General features: G+C 36.5%; 1 protein-coding gene across 1 annotated transcript in view; it reads left to right on the forward strand.

Moving 5' to 3' along the window:
* LOC309866585 (uncharacterized protein) overlaps positions 1–18,119 on the forward strand; it is a gene marked incomplete at both ends in the record, with an annotated part of 381,526 nt that overhangs the window by 101,327 nt on the left and 262,080 nt on the right. Inside the window, one exon of the mRNA XM_082734420.1 lies at positions 4,111–4,225. Coding sequence (XP_082590546.1) covers positions 4,111–4,225 — 115 coding nt within the window. The remainder of the gene's footprint in view (positions 1–4,110; positions 4,226–18,119) is intronic.

Below are 18,119 nucleotides of genomic sequence, written 5' to 3' on the forward strand. Positions count from 1 at the left end.
GAGCACGGCTCATTACCTATTGCGCAGTGGAAAAGCCAGCTACAAACATCCCTGTCCTGCCTGAGTCCATTACGAGCAGAGTTTTGGTCTGAATTGTCTTTGCAGCAAAGGTTGTTAGTGAACATGGTGATCCCAACTCAATGAACAGCTAGTCTGCTCCTGTCTTTTTAGGAGCTGTGCATTAGAGTTATGGGAAGCCTACCTGTTCATGCTCCAGGTCGGCTTGGCAATTAATGCCAATGCATGTGAGTAGATGTTTTACTTAGTTCTTGAGAAGGATGCTTTGTCCTCTCTCAGTGAGCTCCACTCTCTCCAGTAAAGCCTGGGATTTCATATCTGGGCAAATCCACACATATATTTTAATTTTCTTTGGGATGTACATTGATCCTTTCTTGTGGGAGTCAAGCCACTGTTTTATTTGCAAGAAGAAGATTTTGTTTGAAAAAACAAGTCCTCTGTTTTGAGGAGGCATACACAAAATCTTGTTTTTAAATAATTTAGAATCTTTTAATGCTATTTTCTACTTTTTGCTTCGGTGCATTCTTGTGATTTTGCATTTACTGCTATTGTCAAAAGTCATAACAAATTAATATAAATTTTCTAATTTTTCTAATTTCTAACATAAAATTTCTAATTTCTAATTTATGTGTAATATATTCAGAGTTTGCTGGGAATTGGGAAGCAGATTGTTTCATTTAGAGAGCTGGTGATTTAGTTAACGGGGGTAGAAAAGAATAACATATGTATATCCACAGTACTAACTAGAAACTCATCTATAATCAAATACGGCATTATGTATACACTTTAAATATTGCAAGAGTTTAGGCATTGTTAGTGGGTGGAGCAGAATGGAAAGAACACAGTGTGTGGGGTGAAGAGACCTGTTGATCAGATTGGATGAGAAGTGGCAGGGGTGCATATTGGGTGGGAAATACATTAGAGCTGGTAAGGCCTTCAGTGCCATGCCAGGGTCAAAGAGTTTGGTTTTGATTTAAAATAGCAGGAATATATTATAGTTTCTGAATTAGAGAGAGGATTATTGTTGTTTTAGAAAGATTTATATGCCAGGGTTGCATAGACATAATTTATAGAGGGAAAATAAAAATGCAAAGTGAAATTTAAAAAATCATTTTCATCTATCTAATGGTCTTTCTAAGGTGTCCTAATTTGCCATTTGGTTTACTGTAGAATCAATTTTATTTAGGGTAGAGATGTTAATTAAACTTGGATGTTTCAGAGTCTGATGACTGGACTGACTGCTTCAATTAGTGCTTGTGATTGTCTATAATCATTACCAAAGTTGATTTAATAATAATCTACACTTACCAGCTTCACATCATATTTATGATTTTACCATATTTATGATTTTAAAAAACCTCAGATGGCATACACTTGCTTTATGAGTGAATTTCGAGAAATTTCTGGAATCCTTAAGAGACTGTGTAAGTCAGAATAGGCTAAGTTTGCTGAAATAACAACTGCCAAATCTCAGTGGCTCAACACCATAAAAGTGTATTTCTGGTAAATGTTTGCTTATGCTAAATGTCTATTGTGAGTCATTGCAGTAAATGCAGTCACTTGGAGCCCTTATCTCAATATGTTCTCCCATACTTGCCAAGGCAGGAAAAAAAGGAACTTGGCAAATTATGTACTGTTTCTTAAGGCTAGAGGGACACATGTAATTTTGAGTCACATTTTGGTGGCCAAAGTAAATGACCTGGCTATACCTAACTTCAGAGTAGTCGGGGAGTGCTCTGCTGTCATATGCTCAAAATAGGAAAAAACAGGGTGTGTGTGAACATCTCTAATGACCACCACAGGGATATAGCCCCTTTTCAAAGCACCCGTGAGCATAGGTCTAGAAAGAATAATATCTTTCAAATGAAATTAACCTACTGAGAATTATTTCATCCACTGCTTAGGTCTATAGGCTCATAGGCCCAGAGCAAATTAGAATTTTAATATAAATGGACAAGGTGACCCACAACATGACTGGAATATGATTCCCTATTATGAATTGGTAAGTGTGAGGCGAGATTGTGAAACCGTGTTATGGAAGTTCAGTATTAGAGTCATACTTGTGTTCTGTACATTTTTAATGTGAATGGTGAAACAATTTATAATATATAAATAATCAAATATTTATTAAATAAATACATGCATTTATGACTATATACATAGACTCCTATGTTACTTAGCTAACAGCTGCAGGTTGAGTGATCAATGTTGGTGGCTCATGGTGACTATGGATCTCTATATAGTTAGCATATACCCTGGATGACCTCTGAGAGCACAGCATGTGGATTGTTAAAGTTTTAAGTGATGGGGGTGCCTGGGTGTCTGTTAAGCGTCTTCAGTTTGGATCATGATTCCAGGGTCCTAGGATCAAGCCACACATTAGCAGCAAGGAGCCAGCTTCTTCCTCTCCTCCCTGCTCTTGTTCTCTGTCGCTATCTCTGTCCCTCTCTCTCTCTCTCAAATAAATAAATAAAATATTTTTAAAAAGGTAAAGTTTTTTTTTTTAAAGATTTTATTTATTTATTTGACAGACAGAGATCACAAGTAGGCAAAGAGGCAGGCAGAGAGAGAGAGGAGGAAGCAGGTTCCCTGCTAAGCAGAGAGCCCGATGTGGGGCTTGATCCAGGACCCTGGGGTCATGACCTGAGCCAAAGGCAGAGGCTTTAACCCATTGAACCATCCAGGTGCCCCCCAAGTAAAGTTTTAAGTTAGAATACAAACCACATTTAAATTTATGTGCACCATACGATTTACCATTCTTATATAACATTTAAATTTTATCTGCTGTATCTTGAAATTTGAAATTCCCTGAGTATAAAATAAATCAGAATTTTATTTGAAGAAATAAAAAAGAATTTTATTTGATGAAATTAGTGTGGTCCATAAGGGCTGGCTCAGAAAACATCCCAGTGGTAGACTATTGGCTCTACATGGTCAGCCACATCCCTCCCTGGTAATATCAGTCCTCAGATCTCCAATCAATGTTGTGTTCTTCAGGTCTCTGTGTCCTTAGAAGTAGCTCCTTCCCCGGAAGCTCCTTGAAACCTTCTGGGAATACATGCAGTACATGAGATCGAGCTTCTTCTAATGGGTATGAAGAAGTATAAACTTGTGATTTTAGCAATTGTTTGCATATGCCATGATATGATAAAACATGACTTATTTATGTGATATGTTTGGGTAGCCTTAAGATGTATACTATACATTTTATAAATTTATACTTACATTTTAGATTTCGGGAGTTGAGGTTAAAGTTGCTAAGAACTATTGCTGGGACTGGAAGGGATGGCCCTTTAAGATGGTGTATAGAAGTAGCAGTTGTGCTGTTATTGTTCTAATGTCACAACATTGATATTAATAATACTGATCTCAGTGTGAGTCATTTATTTTGTTAACAATAATTATGCAGGTGATGCTTATAATAGTTATGAGTTAATAGATGGCAATTACATTGTCTATTGTATAATAATTATAAATATTAAAAGAATTTTATGTCAAGTTTCAGAAGGAAACAAATAAAAAATTGTGAGGTAATAGTTACTAGGGATGTAAAATAAAGGGTGTTTGAATGGGTAATAGATCTGATTTCAGCTTCCCTATTTAACCTGACTAAAAATGATTTTTATATACTGATAATCAGTGGGAATGAAAATATCCTAGAGCTCTTAAAAGTTGCAAAACATCAATGGCACCAGAAAGGTGTTATGTTATTGCTAACATCAGTGTTGTATTTGAGCTGATGAACTCAGATGTCAGACATTGAAGTATGCCTCTGTTACCTAGACTTTTTAGATTCTTCATAAAGGACACAGGAAAATGTATTTTTTCAGAATTGTTTAACCAACTTGAAGTCAGGTGCGTTCTGTATACATTTACAACAACTATTAGGAATAACCACAAAATAATATATATTTCTGTATGTGTATGTGTTCATAAGGATGAAATGTTTTCAATTTATGTTAAGCCCCAAACTGGTTTTCTCTTTGAGGATTTTATATTGCAAAATATATCAGTTTGTTTTGATAGCTTTCAGGTAGCCTCACAGTATTTTTTTTTTTTTTTTTTTACCACCCTCCCCCCTTTTTTTTCTAGGTTACTGTCATGGGAACTCATCTCAAGGAATCTCCTATTGGTGATTTTGGCTCTTGCCCTCCACTTATACTCCTTTCCAGATTTCTTTCATCCTCTTATGATACAGGTTCTTCTGGTAAGTTGCTTTATTTTCAATTCTCTCTAGTCACTGATGTTACTTAGAAGAAGGCAATTCAGTGCGTGTCCATGAGGGAGTGGGTGAGGCACAGAAGACTAAAATAGGATAGGTACATTAAAAAAATGGGATAGGTTAGGAAGAGAGGTGTGAAAATACTAGATTAGGCCCAAGACAAAGTTATTCATGTGAAACCCTATGTCGATAACCCAACACGTTTTGCTGAGGTCTTCCGGAAAAGGAAGGCCTAGGGCCACTGGTCAGCACTTGCCTGTTCAACACGAGTTACCTGAACTGGCTCCAAAACTTTCCTTTGCTCTGTATAAAGAAAGTCCCCCCTGCTTTAACCAGTCAGCACATACCAAGTATAACTGCTCACTTTGGCCTATACAAACCTCTCACCCTGTACAGCTCTGAAGTGCTCCTTTCTATCTGCTAGATTGGATGCTGCCTGATTCATGAATTGTTGACTAAAAGCCTATAAAACCAGTAAATTGTGGAAAAACTTTCTTTTAATGGAAGCAAGGCCCTGGAAGCGCTGGATATGGAAGTGAAATCAGGAAGGTTCAGAATGAGGGTAGACTAGGTTACAACTCTTTTAAGTATATTGCCAGTTAAGGACATCTTACTCTTACTCTTACTCTATCTCATGTATTGAGGCTGAGTCTTTGCATTCAAGCAAATATTGAGGCACTTATGTAGGTAATTTAAACCAAAAAAACCCAAATTCTCCCCGTTGACTTGAATATCTAGATAGTACAGGCAAACATGTATTTGAGGTCATGAATTATGCAGAAAATCTCTTCAATTCATAATTATATTTTTTTCCTTGAGCTTTTCACAAATACAACTTGTGAGTGAAATATAAAGGAATAGAAATGTATGTCAGAGATGTAGATTTCTTTTATATTTATGGCTTATTATTTGAGCTCTCACCTAATCTCCTCTGGGATATCGTGGTTTTGTACATTCTCTGCATACATTGCCATTTGTTTATTTTCTTTGGCATGGTGTCCGATATTTGTTGTACACTTTGGGAAACTGCCTTCATACTTAAGAAGATCACTGGTCAATCTCAAAAGAGATAGTATTTTTAATCTTTGACTTTTTTGTCTAAATTTTAAGCTTTTTCTTTTACAGTGCTATCTCCTAGTGATTGAGATACAATGCTAGAAAGGCCTAGACTAGTCTCCATTAGCTATGGAAAGTAAGAGGAAAGGATATTATGGCTAATATAAAGGAACCATGCCTCACTGAATCTGTATTTTGTGCATTTGTGTTATTAACTATTTGGAGGTATATAATGTTCCTGATAATAAAATAAAGTCACATTATGGAAACTCCGAAGAACTTGGGAAGTTGCCTCATTTCTTAATTCCTCCCTTTGACTTTGTAACTCCGCCTCTACCACGTGGAGAACATTGGATTTATTCTTCTTAAGCCAAGCTTTACCTTTGCCTTGAATTCATTGATTGTTTACTGTATTTGTAGTTTGGGAAGGGGGAGACCAGAGCTAACAATTTGATTTTTCATGGTTTTTCTTGGTTATTGGATCTGGATATGCAAAGAGAAGGCAGATTTCTCTGTTTGTTTACCCTCCCAGCTCCAAATAAGCTGTACACATTCAACACATTGAATGAAAAGCCAGGGAGTACTTCCCTGTAAGCTGCAGGCTCCTCTGGGAGAACATTGAGATTTAAGCCAATAAAGATCAAATGAGTCCCACTGAAGACTTTTAAAAAAAAGAACTCAAGCAAGAGGTCTGGTGAACTCAGCACACTACTTTAAAAAATTTTTTTTTTTTTAACTAACAGTTGTTTATTATGTGCTTTGTTAAAAATTCAGGTGTCCCCGATACTTTGCTCCACTTTTTCTACTTCCCACTTGCTGTGACAAATACGCTGGGGAAGGAGGGTATGAGGGCAAGACCTCATCAGAAGTATTTACTCAGAAGTGAGTAGAGAGAATATCATTGCAAATAACACCAGGTCCTCTGGAAGAAGTCAAGGTCACAGACAAGGACATGATTTAAATCAGAAGGGCAGAGTTAACACAAAGTAAGGTTTAGGCTGGGCCCAATCCACGGTTCTGATTTCCTATGGATCCTGTAGATTAATAGCTCTTAAAAGGTCCTCCTTGATCTGGCTTTCTATATCTTCATCTTTTTTTTCTCTCTGGTTCCTAATTTCAACTCTCCTGCAAGCCAGTGAATTTTCTTCGATTTCCTTAGAGAGGCTTGCTCTCTCACTGCTAAGCCTTCATCCACATGTTCTGTCTGGCTAACTGCTCTAGTGCAGGGAAGAAGCACTTTGTTTACAGAGAGAGTCAAATGCCAAGGAGAAATGTGGAAGAGGCTTTAGCACCCAATTAAGCTTTTCTAGTTGATGTCATTAGGAATACGTAAAGGACATAGAGAAAGAAACAAGGAACAATGGGTAACTTCCTGCAGTGTTGTTAAATAGGAGTAAATGCTTACGATTTTTCCTACTCTTAATTGACCATATAGTCAGTCTGCATATAAGATTCCTGACAGAAATGTTAACCTTGAATTCCCTACTACTCAGTGCTTTCTGAGAGCTCACTTAGAGGAATAATGTTCATGGTGGGACAGCAATCTATTTATTTTTCTAGATAAATACTACCCCCGGACCAAGTCATATTATCAGAAAGCAGTAAATGGTTTTAAGTGAGTTATACTTTGATGTCCTGCTCTTTATGTACTATGTGAAATTTTACCCTTTATGAAGCACTTGTACATAAGTGGCTGTATTTATAAAGGAGATTTTGTTAAATATGACCCACACTTGATGACTCAGCAATTTCACTCTTAGATGAAAGTCCTGTAGATTTTCAACAAGAGACGTGAACACAATATTCATAGCACCACTCTTCACAATAACAAAAACTACAAAATAAACACTCACCAATGAGAAAATAAATGAACAGATTGTGTTATAGTTCCCCACAGTGGAGGCTATAAAAATAAATGAATTACAGCAATATAAAATAATATAAATGGATTTTTTTTTTTTGGTTTGCTTTAGGATTTTTTTTTTAGTGTTTTATTTATTTAATAATTTATTTTTACATGGACTGTGTGAGGTTGGTACATAATTTGTCTCAGGTGTTAATAAGGTGTGAGTCTTGTGTAGTGTCCCCTGTCTTTTTTTTTTTTTAATAAACATATATTTTTATCCCCAGGGGTACAGGTCTGTGAATCGCCAGGCTTTAGAATTTTTAAAGACTTAATTTTTTAGAGCAGTTTGATCTACAACAGAATTGAGAGGAAAGTACTGAGCTTTCCTATACGCCCTCACACCTACATAGCTTCCCTTATTAGAGCTTCATTCATAAGAATGGTGCATTTGTTACCAAGGATGAACCTACATGGCACATTATGATCACCCAAAAGTCCATAGTTTATCTTAGGGTTCACTCTACGTTGCATACATATGTTGGGTTTGGATAAATGTATTATGACATATATCCATCATTAAACTATCATATACAGTATTTTCATTGCCCTAAAAATTCTCTATGCTCTGCCTATTCATCCAGCCCCTCCACAGCTCCTGGCAATCACTGATCTTATTGATATATGTGTCTTTGTAGTTTTGCCTTAATATGGATGAATCTTAGGACGTAATATTAATTGAGAAAATAAGTCCTAAAAATTATATACAAAATGATATTCATTTAAATAAAGCTGGAAACAAAATAAGAAAAAAAAAGAATTTTAGGACTACATATAAATAATTGCAATATCCTATATAAAAAGGAACCTAGGGAGTGAGGGATATATGATTCAGGATGATTGTTACTCTTGGTGGGAATCTAAGCGATTGGACTATGTTCGGACCATAGAATTGATGTGGGGTAATGTCAAGGTCCTAGCTTTGGTTGTGGGTGGTAGATTCATAGATATTTATTACATTATTAAAACTAATTAATCAACTAACTAGAAGTGGGGAAAAAAGAACAGCCTCCAGCATAACTTATAGAATCTTCTTAATGAGGATCTCTGGGAAGATTCCCCCCACCCCCACTCCAGATTGTGAAATCTAAGTTTCTCCTAAAAAAGTTGCTGTTTTAAAAATTATAATTTTCAACTGATTGCATTCTCTTCTTTGCTTTGGCTCCTAGAAAGTTCAGAGTTAAATCTACAGGATGCCTTTAGTAATTGTACAGGAACTTATGGTATACATTTTGGTATCTAACTTGAATCCTGGTTTAATCTTATTATTCTACCCAGTTTCTCTTAGTTTTGATTTTTCTAATTTAACAATGCCATTTTTTGCTGTTTTTATATGAGCTGCCATAAATTAGGCAGAAGCTATAAATAAATGGAAGCAGATTTGCCTGTTATTTTGGACAGTATCCAGCATCTATTGCTTGAGAAAGAGGATGATACCTGGCAATGAGTTGGTACGTCGTTACAAAGTATTGGTGTTTATTGTGTGTTACACTTTGTAGGAAAGGAATGGGCATATTTGTTAGGACCAGTCTGGGGAAAATCTATTTAAATATACATTCTATAATAATTTGGAGTAGTTCTCTGGAATATCTGTACCTAGTTATATAGGTTTTAAATTACGTGGAGTAAATTAAACTCTAACCTCAGAAAATGGTGTGAGATATTCAGGACTTGAGAATTGGAATTGTCTCTTTCCAGGGCAGGCATATGGTCATGGACAAAGCCAAGATCTAAGTTATAGAAATACTGTTCTCTCGCGTCTGGATTGCTAGTCCGTTGAGAATAGACTTGATTATGTGTAAGAGAACATTTTCCACATTGAGGTCACAATCTCATCAGAAAGCTGTGTTGTCCAGCGTTGCTTTGTTTTCATGACCCCACCCCCCAAATGTATTTAACTACTCAGAGCCAGTTTGTACAAAATTAAGAAAACTAATATCCTCCATTATACTATATTTTTAAAAAATGTGTTTTGGATAAAAGATGCTAATAAGTAATATCATATTCACATTCTTTGAGAGATTTATATGCTTTGGAAAAAAATATTTGTAAAAATTTGCTAATGATTAGTTACAGTATGCCCCCTGAATCTGGCATTTCCAAAATCATTAGCAAATAAAATTTCTCTTTGATATATCCTTATAACCTTATTTTCATTTGGAATAAAAGAATTTAGGTATTTCTTGATTTTCTCATTGTTTGGCATATAAACAACATTAGGTGGAACAATAGTTCTCAAAACAAGTAGAAACCTAATTTTCTTTTAAATAAATCAAAGAGTTGCAGGAGATAATTTCCTCTAAGGTGCTTATATTAAGGAAAAATTAAAAGCTTGTATGTCTGTTTCTTTTTCATTAGCATTATATATCAGAAATTTAGTGCAGAAAAAAGAAAGCATTTATTTAGATTCTAACATGTAAATTCCCGGCATTTTAAGACACAGTTGATAAAGATTTGTTCAGAACATGTTGCTAATTAGCCTAAAATCTACAAGTGGTATCATTTAAAGTATATTTAGTATTGCTTCCTCACACTGCCATAAATGGCACCATACTTAAACTGTTCTAGGTGAACATGCATTTTATTTTATTTTTAAATTTTATTTATTTATTTTTGAGGTATTTTAAGACACTTTTTGTATGTGAAGCAGTATGGCAGGTGTAGTAAAGAATACAAAGATGAAGGGTGCCTGGGTGGCTTAGAGCCTCTGCCTTCAGCTCAGGTTATGATCCTGGAGTCCTCTGATCGAGCCCCGCAACGGGCTCTCTGCTCAGCAGGGAGCCTGCTTCCCCCCTCTATCTGCCTGTCTCTCTACCTACTTGTGATCTCTGTCAAATAAATAAATAAATAAAATCTTAAAAAATTACAAAGATGAGTAAATATGATTCCTGTTCCTGAAGAGAGTACAATTTGGTAATAGGGATGATACAAACATACATGAGTATATTGCAAGGATGCAGTGGCATAAGAGAAGAACAAGTAGAAGGGCTCATCTCAGTCTTGCGAATCATGAAGGCCTTTCCAGATAAGGTGAGCTTATATCCTGGTTTGCCTGAGATAGTCCTAGTTTTGGCTTATTGTCCTGGGATAACTATGTGTAAGACACTCCTCCATTCTCAAAGGCATTCCAGTTTGGAAGAAAAATCATATGGTTATTCTACTTATTAAAGCTGTGTTTAAGACTGACTTTGAAGATTAGATAGGATTTCAACAAGTGGAACTCCATACTATTGAGGAATTGATCAATTCATATCTGGAGATGTGCAGACATCAGGGAAAAATGGCAAAGAAAATTTTGCTTGGGCCGAGTGTTAAAGAGGATTAGGTATGCATTTGTGGGTAATGGGAAGGAGGCAACATCAGGAAAACATCAGGGATAGGAAATGCATGTCATAGCAGTATTAGTAATGGATATTAATGGGTAATTAGTGGGAAATGTGCCTGAGGAAGTGGTCAGAGGCCAGGCCTTGAAGGGTTTGCATACATGCACTGGAACTAGGACTTCATCTTGGAAGCACTGAGGGTAGTGGTAGTGGGGTGTCATCAAAAACCTTTAGTCCAGAGAGCATCATACTGAAGTTTGTATCTGAAAATGTGATGAAGGCATGGAAGAGAGCTTGGAAGGGTATGAGCTTGGAGACATTAAGGCCAACTAAAAGACCATCACAGTAGTCACAATAAGAAAAAATTAAGGTCTGAACCAAGATAATGACAACAGAAATAAAGCCATACATCAAAGGATAACATGGAAAATGTTTTTTCCAAACAAATTTCTCTTAGCGCTTGACCTGCTTATAACTCTGCTTTTAATATTAATTAGACTCAAACTTCAAAACTTCAAGAATTGTATAAATTTAGTTTGATTTCGTGAATTTAGAAAAATAAAAATTTTCTATGTCTTGACCAGAATGACATTCATCTTCCCATGTCAATGTCTTCAAGGAAATTTATCACTCAAAGTCTTGTTCTTCATTACCAGCATGAGGAAACAGAATAAAGTATGTTTCCAAATGAGTCCCTTAGTTAACAGACATCTCTCTATCTATACATGGAAAGTGAAGTGTGGTGTTTAGAATTGTGATATTATCAGAATAATTCAGAATGAAATGCATTTAGATATTTTAGATGAAAACAGGAGTTCTGGGTCTAAAGTGGCTGGATAGTAGCAACAGTTCTCCGGTTTATTTTGTATACAGCCACAGCCTTACAGTACAGCCTAATAAAATGGACCTTTAAATGAAACAGGCTTTGATGGGAAATGCCTTGGAATCTTGTCTATTTCTTCTGCCTTCACCTGATAAATAGCTCCAGATAGTGCACAGGTAGAAGAAAGAGTAAAGACTGTGTTTTCTTAACTACTCAGAAGCCGTAAAACTTTTGATATGTTCCTTAGGCTGATCCTAAAGGTGCAATCCCTTTGAGCCCTGGATGACTCATGAAAGTTTACTAAAAGCTTGGATTTGTACTCCCTTGATTTGCATTTAACCAAATGGCTTGATTGCCTTCCAAATTGCCTTTTCATGACTAGAGTACAACTAAGCAGCCATTTTGCTCTTTGTGGGATCTCAAGGAAATAGGCTCTATTGATATATGCAACACATGAACTGTGGAATCAAAGCAATTACTGAATAGTTGAAGATGGTAAACACTCATTAAAATATGCAGATCTTGGAAGAAAGGGAAACCCTTTCCTGCTTCATGAGTTAACTAAATGATTCTTATTAATCTTTCATTTTTCTTGGTATACATAGACACAACCAAAGTGCTCACTCAGTCAGTGGTTTACCTTGGTCTTGTTTGCTGATCTCATTCATTGCTTTCTGACCATCTTTACTTCCTCATGGGACATAGGTTGTTGTAAGCCTAAGATGCTATGATTTTCCCACCATGGTTTACTGAATTCTTCTTAACCTAAACCTCACTTTAATCTTATTCAACTATCCCAGGGACCAACATAATAATTCATGCAGTCACCTCATTTAATCAATAAATAAATTTAACTGAAAAAAAAATCTCACTTATAGGGAAAAAAAAGCACAGAAAGTATAATAATTTATACTCTTTACTGAGTATGTATTATGCACAGGGATTTTTACATGAGTTATCCAAAGTAATCTTTACAGAAAGATAGGTACCACTATCACCATTTTATGTTGAGAGAGCAGAGGCTCTCACAACAGTGACTAAACTGATGACCTAATTTGTTTTGGTACCCTGCACTCCCAAACACTAGGCTATACCCCAAGTGGGTTTTTGAATCTATGGGAGGTGATGAAACTGGTTAAAAATGTGGCTTGTGGAGTTCGTCTTATATAATCATTTCCTTGAAAGGCTTCTGTTCTGTTACCATTCACTTGCTCCGATGGGTCCTCGAAAAAGACATAATAAACCTTCAGCTCTACAGTGGCAAGTATGAAAGGGTTGTCATTCTGACCCTCTCATATACCACACATAGATTTTATTTGGTTTTGTGGGATGACACTTGAAGTGTTTTTCTGGCAGGTTGGCTTTGCAAAGGAACACTGACTTTTGCTGTTTCAAAGGATGGAAATAAACAGAAATAACCTCCAGTTTCTCCAACCATTTTTTTCTCTCCTCATAAAACAGGGTCTCTTAAGTGTTAGGTTCTTACTTAAGTCTGATATCTCACACCAAAAATTGCCCTGTCAATAACCAACATGCTATGGTAATCTTTGAGACTATTAAAAGAAATCAAAGCCAGTCAGAAGCCCACTATATAATAACGTTTTTCCTCTCTTGTGTCTAAGAGTATATTAATTATCAATTCAGCACTGAAAAGTATATCAGAAACTTGCCTTAATAAATATTCTGGCCCTATTTACTTGACAGTAGACACATGAGTATTTTGGAAAAGGCTTAACTGATGCACAGGACCATGAAATATTAGTTTTTAAATGGGAGGGTTAGCACCGATTCTGAAAAACATGACCAGAATCTTGGCTTTAAAAAATATTGATTTTGGTCAAATTGAAGAGAGTTGATTAGACCATGACTAGTTGTCAGTCTCATAAATCAATTTTGTGATAACCCTTATTTTTTAACATTTGCTGAGTGGATTAACATTACAGAAGAGGAAAAAAAACTAGGGTGTAAATAACATAGTGGAGTTTGGAGGTGCTTGTCTTGGTACATACAAATATGTGGACTTAATATTTATTTTTTTTCCCTGAGCCTACAGATACTTCCCATATCCATTTCCAATATTAATTATTTTGGCCTGGGTGTCTGTTCTACAAAATGATGTGAGTCAAATTAGCTCATTCTTGCTTGTAGTCTCACCAGGCAGAGCAGCTCTTGACTTTTTACAGTTTTGAAAGTTAAATATAATTTTCATATCCCACAGCAAAACCTTCTCATTTTTTTGCATGACCCCATGGGACAATTTTTATATAATTGAAATATTTTAGATTTGGAAGCCTTTGTAACTTATATAAATGGATTACCTGTGTAAATTAGAAGTCTTTATAACTTGTGTAAGAATAAGGGGGGCAAAGAGCTGAAGACATCTGAAGGTGGTCACGGAAAGGGAAGACATCAGAATTAGCATTATTGAAGAGGAGACTGTTGTTACCGTGGCCAGGAGCACAGGCTGACCTCTGGAGTGCCAAAAGAGTCACTTACAGTACCATGCTGTCTTGGTGATCACAGCTTTGTGGTAAAGCCTGAAATTGGGAAAGGTGATACCCCCAGATCTATTTTTCTTTATCAACACTTCCTTAGCAATTCGGGGTCTCTTTTGGTTCCATACAAATTTTAGGATTGTTTGCTCCAGCTCTTTGAAAAATACCGGTGGAATTTTGATCGGGATGGTGTTGAAAGTATAGATTGCTCTAGGCAGTATAGACATTTTAACAATGTTTATTCTTCTGATCCAGGAGCATGGAATGCTCTTCCATCTTTTTGTGTCTTCTTCAAATTCTTTCATGAGTGTTCTGTAGTTCCTTGAGTACAGATCCTTTACCTCTTTGGTTAGGTTTATTCCCAGGTATCTTATGGTTCTTGGTGCTATAGTAAATGGAATTGATTTTCTAATTTCTCTTTTTATATTTTCATTGTGGGTGTATAAGAAAGCCACTGGTTTCTGTGCATTGATTTCGTATCCTGCCACATTACCGAATTGCTGTATGAGTTCTAGTATTTTGGGGGTGGAGTCTTTTGGGTTTTCCATAGAAAGTATAATGTCATCTGTGAAGAGAGAGAATTTGACTACTTCATTGCCAAGTTGAATACCTTTTATTTCTTTTTGTTGTCTGATTGCTGTTGCTAGGACTTCTAATATTATGTTGAACAAGAGAGGTGAGAGTGGGCATCCTTGTCGTGTTCCTGATCTCAAAGGGAAGGCTGTCAGGAGGGCACATACTGCATGGAGCACTGGGTGTGGCTCATAAACAATGAATTCTGGAACACTGAAAAGAAATTAAAAAAATAAATAAAAATTAAAAAAAGTCACAGTCTCTATTCTGTATTTTTTTAAAGATTTTTAAATTTTTTTGACAGACTGATCACAAGTAGGCAGAAAGGCAGGCAGAAAGAGAGGGGGAAGCAGGCTCCCTGCTGAGTGGGGAGTCCAATGCAGGGCTTGATCCCAGGACTCTGGGATCATGACCTGAGCAGAAGGCAGAGGCTTTAACCCACTGAGCCACTCATGCACCCTCTATCCTGTATGTTTTATGTTGAAATGCTCCTTAGTTTAAGAGGAGGCATCAAATAATAGTAATAATAGTAATAATAATATATTTACCATGTGCTCTGTGACAGACTTCAAAGAGTGATGATGATGATGATAGTAATAAGTGCTATGTGTTTTTTGCCAGGCATATTTTTTTTTCATTAAAAAATTTTAATTCCAGTATACTTAACATGTGGTGTTATATTAGTTTCAGGTGTACAGTACAGTGATTCAGCTGTTCCATCTGTTACTCAACACTCATCATGATAAGTGCACTCCTTAATCTCTTTCATCTATTCACCCACCCCCAAACCCACCTCCTTCCTGGTAACCATCAGTTTGTTTTCTAGTTAAGAGTGTGTTTCTTGGTTTGCATCTCTCTCTCTCTTTCCCTTTGCTCATTTGTTTTGTTTCTTAAATTCCACATATGAGTGAAATCATATCATATTTATCTTTCTCTGACTTATTTCACTTAGCATTATAGTTTCTAGATCCATCCATGTTGTTGCAAGTGGCAGGTTTCATTCTTTTTTTATGGCTGAATAATATTGTATATATGTACCACCTCTTCTTTATCCATTCATCTTTCCATGGATACTTAGAAAGTATTCATAGATTGGCTTTTGTAAATTAATAATGGTTCAATACACATAAGGGTGCATATATATCTTTTCGAATTAGTGTTTTCGTGTTCTGTGGGTAAATACCCAGTAGTGTGATTACTGGATCATAGGGTAATACTATTTTTAATTTTTTGAGGAAACTCCATACTGCCTTCTGCAGTGGCCACACCAGTTTGCATTCCTACAAAGAGTGTACAAGTGTTCTTTTTTCTCCACATTCTTGCCAACACTTGTTTCCTGAGTTTTTGATTTTAGCCATTCTGCAAGGTGTGAGGTGATACCTCATGTGGTTTTGATTTGCATTTCTCTGATGATGAGGGATGTTGAGCATCTTTTCATGTGTTTGTTGGCCCTGTATGCTTCTTTGAAGAAATATCTGTTCGTGTCTTCTGCCCATATGAATCGGATTCTATGTGTGTGTGTGTGTGTTGAGTTGTGTAGGTTCCTTATATACTTTGGATGCTAACCCCTTATCAGATTTGCAAATTTCCCATTTAGCCTGTTGTCTTTTAGTTTTTTTTGTTGTTGTTGTTAATAGACATATAATGTATTTTTATCCCCAGGAGTACAGGTCTGTGAATTGCCAGGTCTACACATTTCACAGCACTCATCATAGCACATACCCTCCCCAATGTCCATATCATCACCACCCTCTCCCATGCCCCCTCCCCCCAGCAACCGTCAGTCTGTTTTTGGAGATTGAGACTTTTATGGTTTGTCTCTCTCCCAATCCCACCTTCTTTCATTTTTTTCTTTTCCTATCCCCCAAACCCCCCACATTGCATCTCCACTTCCTCATATCAGGACATCATATGATAGTTGTCTTTCTCTGACTGACTTATTTCCCTAAGCATAATACCCTCTAGTTCCATCCACATTGTCACAAATGGCAAGATTTCATTTCTTTTGATGGCTGCATAGTATTCCATTGTGTATATATACCACATCTTCTTGATCCATTCATCTGTTGATGGACACCTAGGTTCTGTCCATAGTTTGGCTATTGTAGACATTGCTGCTATAAACATTCAGGTGCACGTGCCCCTTCGGAACACCACGTTTGTATCTTTAGGATATATACCCAGTAGTGCAATCGCTGGGTCATAGGGTACCTCTATTTTCAGTTTTTTGAGGAGCCTCCACACGGTTCTTCAGAGTGGTTGCACCAGCTTGTGTTCCCACCAACAGTGTAGGAGGGTCCCCCTTTCTCCGCATCCTCGCCAGTATCTGTCATTTCCTGACTCATTCATTTTAGTCATTCTGACTGGTGTGAGGTGATATCTCATTGTGGTTTTGATTTCCCTGATGCCGAGTGATGTGGAGCACTTTTTCATGTGTCTGTTGGTCATCTGGATGTCTTCTTTGCAGAAATGTCTGTTCATGTCCTCTGCCCATTACTTGATTGGATTATTTGTTCTTTGGGTGTTGAGTTTGCTAAGCTCTTTATAGATTTTGGATACTAGCCCTTTATCTGATATGTTGTTTGCAAATATCTTCTCCCATTCTGTCAGTTGTCTTTTGGTTTTGTTAACTGTTTCCTTTGCTGTACAAAAGCTTTTGATCTTGATGAAATCCCAATAGTTCATTTTTGCCCTTGCTTCTGTTGTCTTTGGCGATGTTCCTAGGAAGAAGTTGCTGCGGTTGAGGTCAAATTAGAGAGGTTGTTGCCTGTGTTTTCCTCAAGGATTTTGATGGATTCCTTTCTCACGTTGAGGTCCTTCATCCAGTTTGAGTCTATTTTCATGTGTGGTGTAAGGAAATGGTCCAATTTCATTTCTCTGCATGTGGCTGGCTGTCCAATTTTCCCAGCACCATTTGTTGAAGAGACTGTCTTTTTTCCATTGGACATTCTTTCCTGCTTTGTCGAAGATTAGTTGACAATAGAGTTGAGGGTCTATTTCTGGGCTCTCTATTCTGTTCCACTGATCTCTGTGTGTGTTTTTGTGCCAGTACCATACTGTCTTGATGATGACAACTTTGTAATAGAGCTTGAAGTCGGAATTGTGATGCCACCAACATTGGCTTTCTTTTTCGATATTCCTTTGGCTATTCGAGGTCTTTTCTGGTTTCATATAAATTTTAGGATTATTTATTCTATTCCTTTGAAAAAAATGGATGGGATTTTGATAGGTATTGCATTAAATGTGTAGATTGCTTTAGGTAGCATAGACATTTTCACAATATTTGTTCTTCCAATCCACGAGCATGGAACATTTTTCCATTTCTTTGTTCTTCCTCAGTTTCTTTCATGAGTACTTTCTAGTTTTCTTAGTACAGATTCTTTGCCTCTTTTGTTAGGTTTATTCCTAGGTATCTTATGATTTTGGGTGCAATTGTAAATGGGATTGCCTCCTTAATTTCTCTTTCTTCTGTCTTGTTGTTAATGGAAAGAAATGCAACTGATTTCTGTGCATTGACTTTATATCCTGACACTTTACTGAATTCCTGTACAAGTTCTAGCAGTTTTGGAGTGGAGTCTTTTGGGTTTTCCACATATAGTATCATATCATCTGCAAAGAGTGATAGTTTGAATTCTTCTTTGCCGATTTGGATGCCTTTAATTTCTTTTTGTTGTCGGATTGCTGAGGCTAGGACTTCTAGTACTAT

Source organism: Mustela nivalis (genome assembly GCF_964662115.1).
Source record: "Mustela nivalis genome assembly, chromosome: 6".
NCBI lineage: Eukaryota > Metazoa > Chordata > Mammalia > Carnivora > Mustelidae > Mustela > Mustela nivalis.